The 13098-nt window shown below is 29.5% G+C and overlaps 3 protein-coding genes across 6 annotated transcripts in view; 1 reads left to right on the top strand and 2 right to left on the bottom strand.

Annotated features, from left to right (window-relative positions):
- LOC119835303 (phosphatase and actin regulator 4) overlaps window positions 1-6947 on the bottom strand; it is a 39717-nt gene extending 32770 nt beyond the window's left edge. For 3 of the 4 annotated variants that reach the window (XM_038360045.1, XM_038360047.1, XM_038360049.1), the window contains exons 1-2: window positions 6676-6947; window positions 2841-2933 (exon numbers count right to left, since the gene is read on the bottom strand). In XM_038360045.1, the coding sequence (XP_038215973.1) occupies window positions 2841-2933; window positions 6676-6766 (184 nt within the window). In that variant the 5' untranslated portion in view covers window positions 6767-6947. Of the gene's footprint in view, window positions 1-1558; window positions 1706-2840; window positions 2934-6675 lie in introns of those variants that run through there. The other variant, XM_038360050.1, reaches the window with a different exon arrangement.
- LOC119835304 lies at window positions 3457-4486 on the bottom strand. The gene has a single exon (XM_038360053.1). The coding sequence runs from the start codon at window positions 4327-4329 to the stop codon at window positions 3484-3486; it is 846 nt and encodes a 281-aa protein (XP_038215981.1). The 5' UTR covers window positions 4330-4486; the 3' UTR covers window positions 3457-3483.
- Window positions 6948-7765: 818 nt separating the features above from the next.
- Window positions 7766-13061, top strand: LOC119835168 (ribosomal protein S6 kinase beta-2). Its single transcript, XM_038359845.1, has 10 exons — window positions 7766-8074; window positions 8182-8222; window positions 8299-8560; window positions 8656-8789; window positions 9106-9297; window positions 10498-10588; window positions 10663-10905; window positions 11597-11704; window positions 12067-12251; window positions 12768-13061. Coding segments are annotated over exons 1-10 (1356 nt in total). The 5' UTR covers window positions 7766-7975; the 3' UTR covers window positions 12769-13061.
- Window positions 13062-13098: the final 37 nt, after the last annotated feature.

Below are 13098 nucleotides of genomic sequence, written 5' to 3'. Positions count from 1 at the left end.
GAATTTTATACTTAAATTATAATATTCATAACAAACAAAATAGTTTGTAATAAGCAATAACTATGTCCTTCTTATACCAGAGGTGTAATTTAATATAAAAAGTCACTTTAGTATGTTTTTTAACCACTGAATTTACTAGTTGTAGTTTGTTTTACTTAATTCTATTAACACAATTCTCTATGTTTTTCTAAAACATGATACAAAATCTTATACGCATTACTTGTATTTGAAATGTAAATAATTGAGATAAATAGAATAAGTACGAATATACTCGTATTTGAAGAGGAAATTTAAAGAAAAATACAGATCTACTGAAACTTACTGGATTTATCCTCCTTATCAAGATGTCCACTCTCACTACGAGTGTCGTCATCTATGGGTCTACGTCTCGTCTTGTTCTTTTTCAAATGTAAATCATCCATATTGTACCAACAAGGACACATAACCACACAATCACAGATCTATAAAGCTATCATAACCGCGAATCAAATGTGTAATTTAAACAAAAAGCAAATTATTACTAAGACTTTGTACAGAGACGTACGAGATTAGATAGGAATTGATAGTGTGACATTTTATCAAATTGTTCTCTATGGCATTGGAACTAAAGACTGAATCGTTTTCGTCACTATATTAAAGTACATTGATAAAATTAAGTAGTTTCAGTTAATTTAATGGATTTTTAAATAATAATATAACAAAAAAACAGTCAATGAGATATATTGCATTCACCATTTTAGTGTTTTTATACTTTAAAGCCATCAAAAACTTTAAAAAATATATTTGATCGGTTAAAAATTGAGCTCTAAGTCACCTTGAATATCATGTAAGGATCAGAGGATTATAACTAGATGCCCGAGGGATCACAGCGAGAGAAGTCGACCATGTGGACTCGGTTAGATTAAACGTGCAGCCTTTATTATTATTATTAGAAAACGTTTTGCCCTAGAAAATAAACGGACCATGTTTTTAAGCTCGAGCCTATTAGGCGTATAATGCACACAGCGAACCGTAAACAACAACATATATAAAACATGCTCATCATATAAATTACCAAATTTTACATAACTATGCAAAATAACACACTCTTGATTCCGAAAATAAAGATATATATTCAGAAATAAACTTAATACCAAATTTGACAAGTTCTTATGAATTGTGAAAAAAGGTGTGACTTGGAGCATAAGGACGTATTTTCATAAAAATCTAGGTGATACGTATGTACATTGTACTTAACATCTACTTCTAGGTTATTCAACTCATTGTCTACAAACCCATATAGACAAGCTATATATACCAGGATGAAATTGCAAAAGGTTTATTTATATGGGTAGTCATGATATTATATTTAGGCAATGCGTATCAAATATATGGCTATATAAATAAGAAATCTTCTATATACTATACTTTAAAATAAAAAGCATCATAATCAACATACCCATCACCGCAATTTATAACTAGAATGTTTTAAATTAAAAATTGCCAAAGTCTTAGAATGATTAATCAAATGAGGACTGCAGTGCCTAACTGATAGTTCCGGATATAACAATTGGCTCACCTCTAGCGTATATGGGGAAGTCACCGTCAGATCTACTGTGGGTAAGCATGGGTCCGTAACACCGCCACGGAGGACGGTCGCGAGCCACCCGCGGGCCCTCCACGACTTCGCTCACCTCCAGCCCATTAGCACATAATTACGGCACAAAGCCTTTCATAAATTTAACACAATATTCTAGCGTGTACCTCGCAAAACACGGTTAATCGTAAATGATGGCGCCACAGAGGCAAGGACCTAAATGGAAGCTGCGCAGCGCATCTTAGTCGCGCATCCCTCTCCCTATTTAACCTCCCCGCCTCACCGTAAACCAACATATTTAAACATAAGTATGGGTAGATGCATTGCCAAATGTTTGACTATGACTAGGATTATGTACTGGGCCTTGCCGTAATAATTTTATATTTCCATCGTAACATTCCAAAAGGCAAAGATAAAATAAATAAAAGAAAATACGTTATTTCCATTTAATATCAATTATGCAACTTGTAAAAATTAAGAGAATAGTTACCATATAAAAGTAGGTAGTTCTACATTACAATGGTAATAAAATTTAAAACTAAATCCAGTATCTGATTTAATTGTGAAACTATTGTAGGGAGTAGATATAAAAAGAGATCGTGTAACTTAAACTTAATATTATAAACAGCGTAACTTATAGGACGACGAATGCTTATACTTACCTATTCAGAAGTTTAAAATACCATTTAATAAATACTCGTTATATTCAACGCATTATATAAATCACGGCTATTAAGTATTCACAGGCTGGCCTCAGATCCACGCGTTGTTTTTTTGTAGTATTTAAAATTACGAACAGTTATTATTTAGTTCAAAATGAGACCAATCCAACACAAAAAAAAAACTTTTCAATCGTACTCGAGTTATACGTGGTGCAACTAACACAACTTTTTTTTCTGTATAACTGTTAATGTATGAAACATACATGTATGTCACAATAAATGTACACACATGGATGACTCCTGTGAATAAAATGAATAAAACATGTTGACCTGAGAGTCACAATAATCACACAGATTCATAATTCACAAGTTGGTGCACCCTAATTGTTAGCTCATTGTAACCTACATAAATAGGTTGTTTGTTTTTATTAGAATGTGTGGTGGACTAATGTGATTTTGGCTCCTAAGAAAGCAAGGAATTGTGGTGGTGAAATATAAAACTTCCTATTCTTTGTACAATATACAATACTTCTGATGAATTATATAGTATCAAAAACCTATGCATATGTTTATGTATTAATTATATAGGCAGCTGTACTTACTTATATCACCATTGGCAGTTGAAGAATCAAATGGCACTGACAAATGACGACCTCCTTTCCCAACTGGTTGTGAATTGGTTTTTTCACCATCACCTAATAATAAAAAACAATTCAGTAATTAAAAGCAAATTATTACATAAAAAGGACAATCAGCTAATATCTCTATACATATAAAATTCTTGTGACACAATGTGAATTACCATACTCCTCGGAAACTGTTGGACCAACTCATGAAATTTTGTATCCATATTGAGTAGGTCTGAGAATCAACCAACATCTATTTTTGATACCCCTTAATGATATGAATAAGGCAAAATAGTGTTTGCCGAGTCAGCTAGTATGTATGTATGTATAATATATATATAACTTTACATTACTGTAATTTTTAATGGGTTAAAATTATAAATTAAAATAAACAGCAAAACAATGCCACAAAGCAATTAAATGGTTGAACAATAAAAAAAAATACAACTGAAACCAAGATGGACCACTAGTTGTATTATATAAATTCTTGATGTTTTCTTATTATTCTAAATCGTAGGCGTGAAAAGCAGTAAGATAATAAATATATCAGACCAGTTTCTATTATTATGCTGTAGATAAGAAAAACAATGTTATCAGTTAAATTATTTATTGAATGTATCTATATAATTTCACCCCATAAAGGATTGTCAATATATGAAACCATATCAGAAATGTCCATAAAGTCATGTATGGTACCAGCAAAACGGGGAACCTTTTTTTCCTGTTCAGCTTTATATGCCTCAACATATATCTTCCTCCAATCGCATGGATCACTTTCAGTAAAATTCTTGAAATCCCTTTTACATAATGCATGCCACAAACTATCATTCTCTAATAGAACATTTAACCTTTTACAGGTTTTAGAGACATTCAGTATATCTTGGACATTCAAAAACATCATTAAACTGAAGAATATATCATCTGGTATTCCTACCAAACTGGCACTTGGATAACCACAGAAATTAAGTATACTATTTTTAACAGGACATACAATTTTACTTTTAAATAAACATGACAAATGTTTTAAGTCTCGAAACATCATAGGGATTGTAGAAGCTTGTGTTGAAACAACATAGCGGCTTAAAGGCAAACAAACAGAATATAATTCTGAGCTTATATCATTTATTATGGCATTAACAATAACAGTAGACCCTACTGGACTCATTATAACATCCACTGTGACATCATGAAAGCCCATTAAAAGGAATGTTTCTTTATAAATGCCCGATTCTTTTTTTAATTGTGAGAGCTTATTTACATCTAAATCACTAGAACTATCAAGCGAGCTTGCTTCGTATTTGACTGGCATAAATCCATTTTCCAACATCAAAGTGAGAATTAACACGAAAAAAACATCTTTTTGCATTAAATCTTTCTCAACCTTTTTCGATAATAACTGTTCAATTATTGCTTTGAGAAGATTTGGAACATCTTCAGTTGTACTATCTTCCAATGGAAAATTCATAGTGTATAGGGTATAAGCACATGTAAATTAAAATCTGACAGATTTTGAACTAAACAACTTTCTTCAAATTATGTATTTACTAAGTATACATATTCATGATACATTTTATATCCGAAATTCAAAACCAAATATCAAAATCAAAATAATGCAATGTCATTTCAAATGCCACTGTCAGATTGACTAATCGCAAACGTCTTACAATAGGTAGGTATGTAATGTTACGTTCGGTTTTACGCAAAATGAATTGAAATCAGTGTTATTATGAAAAATAATAAAGTAAATTTTAAAGCTACAGGATTTATTTGAAAGTCCACCAACCTCGAGTTTGGTTTTTATTTAAAACACCTTATGTATTTTGGTAACGCATATGCAGATAGAGTAAAATATGACTTTTTTGTTTTTTTCAGACAGAGATAAAAAATGCTATGTCCTGCTCACACATACACATTTTGACATGAGCTTGTTTTACTATCATAGTCGTTATTATTTAACAAGCTTGTCTATTACTATTCTATGTCCAGGAAAGCATTACTACTTTGCCACATATGTATGAACCTTGAAATATTTGAAGACACAGTTATGCAATTTTCAAAATTATGAATTATATTTTGTTTCACAAAATAGATCCATTATTTTGTAATTGGACTAGCAGAAAATTTTGTATTATTACAAGTTTTGTATAATATATCTAACTGTTGCTTATGTACAGCTCATACATTGTAATATGTGTGTCAATGTTATATTTTTTCTCAAGTTTTAGCAGAAATAAACACTATTCTATATTTTTAATTTGTGTTTCACAAAAATTGTTCAGTTCCACCTATCATGTTAAGTTCAAGCTATGACTGACTATTACTTTCTATATAAAATATTTTTTATAATAGTTAATATGTCTGTAAGTCTGCTAAATTAAAAAATAAAATGTGCTGTTTGGTATTAATACACTTTGGCCACCACATTTTTTAACCTAGTAATCTGACTGATGTATTTTTTGATTCTACAATTAAGTTACCATAATTTGAACATTTGAATATTTACGTATTTTTAGTTCAACATCAATACTTTTTAATTGAAACAAATGTGAGGTAATGAGAGATCCAGTTGAATAGAGATGATCCCATTATTAGCATTATAAACAAGTGAAATAAAAATAAGATTGTATGTGAACAACCAACTCGGATATAGAAAACTGTGTCAGTAATCAACAAAATTATAAACAGATAATCACTATTTGTGAAAATTATATAAACTTATATATTAGAGTAAGTTACTCATTTTCCCTAGTTATTACTAGGGATTGCATTAAAAAGTAGTCTTTTACAACATTACTAGGCAAACCTTTTTTATATTGAATACCAAATTTAAACCATATTTTAACCAAACCTTACCTTTATGTGAGAATATATCATATTCATATTCATAAATATCATACAAATATCAATGGAATAATTATATTAAAATTGAAATCAACCAAAAAACATATTTGAGACTGTGTGACTATAGTGGTAATGTTAGTCATAAATTAAAAAAAATATTAACCAACAGACATAAGTATTATAGTATACAGTAAATTAGAAATAAAGCCAATAATCGATTATTTATAAAATAGTAGCTTTCTGCGGTCCCAAACACTAAGTCAAAGATAGACAGTTTTAGGGATTTCCCCGCAAAGTTCCTATTTCCATGGGTTTCAGGACAAACATTCACAATTCGTTTCTTGGGTCACAACCTATTTTGGTACCAAATTTCATCCAAAACTGTGTAGGCATGCAGAATTGGCAGGCATACAATTACTTTCATATTTATAATATTAGTAGGGAAGAATATAAACTTTCTTTAAAAGATCTTGTCTAATAAAAATTTAAAATAAATATAATACTTGTTAGTTACAAAATGTTTTTCTTTATTAAAATGTTACATATATTCTTCAAATAAATAAAATAATTGATTTGATTAAAATATACAACAAAATCAAATTCGAAGAATTTACTAAAACTATGATTGTAAATTATGAAATATACTTACATTTTGAGTAATTCTCTTAAGTTATATACATCCTTTTACAAAACATTTCATCTACATATTTGCACACAAGCATGCTTCATTTTTAGCAAAAAAATGACACTACATAGAATTGTTATTATCCCCTTAGAATAGTTTTATATATTTCTGTTATTGGATATGTAATATAGTTCATTATTGAAAGTTGTCATAATTTGTGTTGTTTAGACTTATCATAATTATTTTGCCCATAGTAAGTCAATGAGTTACTCATAACATTACAATGTCCATAATAGGTGTAAGACTAAGTTATCAAATATAGCAAAAAAGATATACATATATTACCTTTGTATAGACCTGAGCCTTGTTTCTTGTTACTTTTTAAAGACCCATCTAAGTTGTGATTAACAGAAGTTTTGTCGTTGTCACTAGCCATTGAAAGGTTTCATTGGTGTTAATATGGATGTAGTACCATACTTGTTATGGAATTCTATGATGAAAGACAGTCTCTTCGTTATTTCACACGCACTTCAGGACAATAAGAAGTATAAAAAAGACTTTTTGTAAATAAATTGCGACAACCTATGTACATGTTTACACCTCGGACAACCGACTAGTGTAAATTCGTAAACGTACTATTGCAAAAAATAAAAAATAGAAAAGGTAAAAAACCTCACTTCTAATTTATGCTCATGTGTGTTATTTTTATAGAAAAAAATATATTTCTTTTGCATAACTCTTATAGTTTATATCAAATATATTTTTTCCGAATTTTATTAAAAAATACAAAAAATCCTGGAGTAAAGGTTGCTTTTAAGATTTGCAAGTTGAACACATTTTTCCTTGAAAAGTACAGATAACATATGTTTGTTTGGCGAACAAAAACATCAAAAATATTAAATTGGAAGGGACCTAAGTACCTTTATAATATTTAGGTGTTTCATCTATTAAAATTCTTGATTATAATGATAAGCCTTTTTTAAAACTATGTATATTCATCACTAAATGCCATTGGTGTTCAGCCGTTTGAAAATCTTTGGGGGAGGCTGATGTCTAAGAGGAGACGTCCTAAAGGCTGAAACAAACGAATATGTTTTAAATAATAGGAAGGTGCTATTTTACCACAGGGAAAGCGAAACATTGACGCAATTTTTACATAATGGAATAGTTAAAAATATATTTGGAGAATTATTTTTGAGATAATTTATATTTTAAGAGTTTAAGATGTAATGAGATCTAAAATTATCGTGCTATATTCTAAGATATATTAAGATAGATAATAGGCATACTTCTCATATTTAGCTTTTCGAATGCGAGTTTTTTTTAAGTCTGAAAGCATTTATTGATTTAATTTCAATCAAATTATGGAAAATTTTGAGTCTTGAAGTCTGTGGTCATATTACATTTACATGTTTTAAGAATTGAGATTAGTTATCTGTGAAGTGTGCAGTACTGCTGTGCGTTTGTCTTGTTTGATCTTTCGTACCTACCTATTTTAATTTTGTTTTAAAGATTGAAACTTGAATAACACGATTATCGAACCAACAATTTGTGTTGTTGTTTATAAAATTCATCAGATAAAAAAAGATTTTTTATACAGTGACTGTTAAAAAAAACTCATTACTTCTGATGTGATAATATTGAGATGTCATCTTATATGGCAGGTGTTTTTGATTTAGATTTAGATGTGGATACAGTTACAGTCGGTGATTCTGATGAAGACGATATAATAGAAGTGGACGAGGCATGTACAATTTACTGTATCAGTACCTTTCAAATAATTTCTAACCTCTAACCATTTTCTGACACTGCTCCAGATAATTTTGTATTTATATTTTTTTTTTACAACAGGTTGATTATGATCCAGAACTTCATGTACATAGTATTGTTGAGTAAGTGCAAGACATTTCAGTTTTTTGTAAAATAACTAACATATAAATGCATGTAAACAAATTCTCCTTTTTATAGTTCTGAAGGATCTGAAACAATACAATTATCAGAAGATAATGTCAACCCTGGTCAATGCAAGCGTCTTGGACCACAAGACTTTGAATTACGTAAAGTTTTAGGAAAAGGTGGATATGGAAAAGTGTTTCAAGTCCGTAAAATCACTGGCCCAGATGCCGGTGCACACTTTGCTATGAAAGTTTTGAAAAAAGCTTCAATTGTACGCAATCAAAAGGATACTGCTCATACTAAAGCTGAGAGAAATATATTAGAGGCTGTAAAGGTAATGGATAATCTGTTGGAATTTCCAAAAAAAACTTTTTGAATTTTTAAGTTATATATCAATATGCAATTAATCTGTAACAATATTGGTTTCAGCACCCATTCATAGTTGAATTAGTATATGCTTTCCAAACTGGTGGTAAATTATATTTAATTTTAGAATATTTAAGTGGTGGAGAGTTATTTATGCACCTTGAAAGAGAAGGTATATTCCTAGAAGATACTGCTTGGTAAGTTTCATTGAGTCAATCAGATTATTTTATTATTTTTATTTTTTTTATTTTTGTTTTATTAAACATTATAACATAGTATTTTTGAAGTAAACGTTCTAGGCATACATATTTTTTTAACCTGCACTATTTTATTATTTTGTTACATAAGCTTCACCACTGCCAGGCAATATCAAAATTAATTCAGTGGTTTTTATGTGATATAGTATGTTTGTAACAGACATTCTTGTAAACTTTTGTATTAATAATATTAGTAAGAAAATAGGTATATTTTGAGATAATAATATTAATATCACTTATCCTCATTGTGTTTCAGTTTCTATTTATCTGAAATAATTCTAGCCTTGGAACATTTACATAGTTTAGGCATAATTTATCGTGATTTAAAACCTGAAAATGTATTGTTGGATGCACAAGGCCATGTGAAACTAACAGATTTTGGATTATGTAAAGAACACATTCAGGAGGGCATAGTTACACACACTTTTTGTGGAACTATAGAATACATGTAAGTATCATACTATTCATTGGACAGCATTCAGTTTTGACAATTTTTTATTTTAATTTACATCTAAAATATTTTTAATTATTAGTAATTCGATTGAATGTGTATAAAAAAGGAATTCTGCCATAGGAATATGAATAGACTAAAAATGTTAGAGTAAATTTTTATAACAAAAAACATAGTATACACTGTACAAAATAGAACACACCTCAATATAACTATTATTAGCAAATTTATTGAGAAGAACTTCTTGTTAATTAGAAATTTTGTCAAAATCTTTATTCAGGGTGTAGATAATTTGGTAACTGTTGGTAGAAGATATTATGGTAGTTCAGAAAAGTACATTTTGTGTGGAGTGAAAGTATTCAGTATTTGAGATATTTAGCATTTTTGTATTAAATAAAATACACTTTGCCAATCTATCTGGTGGTAAGACTCCAAAAGAAGGAATTTTTTCAAATTGTTTTTTACATAGTATCCACCAGGTATACTATTATCTACATTATTGGATATTAAACCATGGTTTCAAGGGGCACATGTGCGGTTTTTCTAAACAAATTTATATGTCAAATTTCATGTTTTACTTATTTTATTTCCTAACATTAATCTAATGGGGTGTAAAAAAGATATAGCCACCCAAGTGCTGATTAAAAAAAAAACATGCCTATTTCATTAAGACTTACATACATTTACGGGTTTCACTGCATCTTTTCTTTGTTAATTTAACCAGAAAAATTATCATATGTTTAAAGTAATTCGATAAAATGTGTAAACACTTATAAACAAAAATGTTAGCTATCTAGATGAAAATATAATGTTGAGGTGAATCAAATTATCATCCTTTAGAAAACAAATTTTAGATAAACCTAACCCACTATAACAAATGTTTACAAACAACTTTATATAACAAATATTTACTTGTTCTTTTCCCAACTTGTTATATTGAAGTTGCACAGTATATTATTACTTTACTCTACCCTAGGATGGTTTAAAACGGCCATTGGAATACTTTATGATAAAATTTTGTTAAATTAAGTCAAAAGAAAAATAATAACCATGACACAAAAGGAAAAGATAACATTAAAATATAGTGGCTACATAAGCAAACTTGTACGTTGAATCACACATTGCTTATGTGCATACATATTTATATTACACAAAAACGTGTCTTCACTAACTGCTTTTTGCTTACAAAACAATTAGGGCACCAGAAATCTTAACTAGAAGTGGCCATGGAAAAGCAGTTGATTGGTGGAGCCTGGGCGCATTAATGTATGATATGCTAATTGGACAGGTACCCATTTTTGTATATGATGTTTTTTTTTTATAACATAGAAAAAATATTAATTGATGTATTGTTGTTTTCAGCCACCATTCACAGGAGATAATCGTACAAAAACAATAGAAAAAATACTTAAAGGTAAACTAATGTTGCCAGCCTACCTCACACAAGATGCTCGCGATTTGATACGACGCCTTATGAAACGTTCAGAAACACAACGCTTAGGTGCTACAGGAGCAGCTGCAGTTCGTGGCCATGCTTTCTTCAAACATGTCCACTGGGATGATGTATTCGCACGTAGATTAGAACCGCCCATTAAACCTAAATTGGTATGTTATTCCTACCAATATTATACAACATTAGCTCGAGTTGAGTTGAGTTTTACTTTGACTATGCGGATTAAGTAGCTAGCGGAATGATAGTTTTTATTTAAATATGGATATCGATTTTCAGGCTACTAAAGCTTAATAAAGACTACGAATACTAAAAGATACTAACAAATTTGAAACCCCCAAAATATGTCTGATATGTTATTCACACCATAAACAAACAATAGTTTAAAGTTACATAAATTAAAGTTGTTAAATATTAATTTTGTTTTCCTAAAAAAAAAACGCCTTATCACAATATATTAACAATATATATTGTAAAAGAGCATATGGAATCTTCTTCCAAAGCAAGCAGATTCATCCTCTTTGTTTCTTTATCTTGACTCGTCATAGAACATATAAGTTTCAAAAATTACTTCAGCATATCTAAATATGGCACTATGGTATAACTATTATTTCCATTATGATATTTTTAATGTATATTCAATATATTCAAGGACACAATATTATCATCTTCTGTTTATGTGTAGATATCAAATATTAAAAGATAAATTAAATTATCATCAAATCATAAAATAGTTTGACAGCTACAATTTTTGTTTATTTCTCAATATGAACTTTCATTTTCGAGACATAAAAACCTAATATGGGCGGAAGAAATACTGTACTAATTTCAATTATATATTTTTAGACCAGTGAAGATGATGTATCCCAATTTGACACAAGATTCACTCACCAAACTCCAATTGATTCGCCTGATGAGTCAACACTTAGCGAAAGTGCCAATATGATGTTTCAGGCAAGTTTAATGTTTTGATAAACATGAGATAAGTATATATTTCAATTCCTTGATGTTTCTTAGCACAAGTTAGCCCAAGTTACTCTTCTATATTTTTACTTTTGCTAAAAAAAATTCATATTATGTTAATCCATTGCAGTACAAATGAGTGCTATAGACTTAACATGTACCACGATTATAAATATATGAAGCCGGATGGACTGCTATTTGGATTTTAGATACAACTCACAAAAAATGGAGATCTAAACGATCTCCATTTTTTTTTGTGGTGAAGATCACACCTAAGCATAATTTTTATATTAACTTTGGTGGGTAGGGGTTTAAGCAGCTTCTTTAATAAAATAATATTTATTATAAACCAGGGATTCACATATGTGGCACCGTCAGTGATGGACGAGATTCACAAACCGCGCGTGATCACAGCCCGTTCACCACGACGTCCTCGACCCCATCACCACGCTTTTACTGTGCCGCCTGCATCCACAGCCCACACACATGCACATGCTCAACCAGAAGACCTTATGGATGTACAAGGTCTACCTATATAGTAAGTGAATAATCAGAAAAATATTTGCAGTCTGAGTGGAATTCATTAAATTTTAAAATTAAAGTATTAAAGCTCTGAAGATCAAATAGTGTAAGTTAAAAAATATGTTTTACACATTAAATAAAACATACTATGCGATTAAACTATGAATAGGGCTGATTCTGCGTCCCTGTGATGGTGTCAAGTGATAATTTAATCGAAAAGATAAATAAGTTAAAATATAATGGACCATTATTATATACAAAAAGGTTTTCTAAGTAAAAATCTAATTTTTCAAATGACATTTAACACCATAATATGTACACATAAAAATGACTTTCTGATTCTTAGTTGAATCTCATAGTATATGTCTTTGTCCTATGTTACTTCATAATTAGATATAATTATACTGATTGCAATCATTGTAATTTCGATATATCAAGATGTTATATATATATATATATATATATACTACACACTACATTCCTTACGACTGTGATTTGTATAAGTACTAATAAGGTTATTTTTTATTTGCAGGCCTAGAATAATTCACATAGCTGACCATTTTATACAAAAAAAAATTAAATCAACTACAAATGCTGCCCATGTATTGTGTCCGTAACATAAATGGTACTGTTTTATACTATTATTAATAAAAATGTACATTTTATACAAGTTACCGATTAGTTTAATGTTTGGTAGGAATTATTCACATGTATTAAAAATTGTTCTAACATGAATATGAATATGTGACAGAGTATAATAATAATTAACAATATACCTTGTTACCAAGCTTCATGAATTGAATTAAAAGGTCATTTTTATTTTGTATACAGAGTTTTATTTTATATATTCGTTTTATTTTAGT

Source organism: Zerene cesonia, chromosome 20, assembly GCF_012273895.1.
Source record: "Zerene cesonia ecotype Mississippi chromosome 20, Zerene_cesonia_1.1, whole genome shotgun sequence".
Lineage (NCBI taxonomy): Eukaryota > Metazoa > Arthropoda > Insecta > Lepidoptera > Pieridae > Zerene > Zerene cesonia.
The sequence above is the reverse complement of the archived record's forward strand: the minus strand, read 5'-3'. Positions and strand labels throughout refer to the sequence as shown.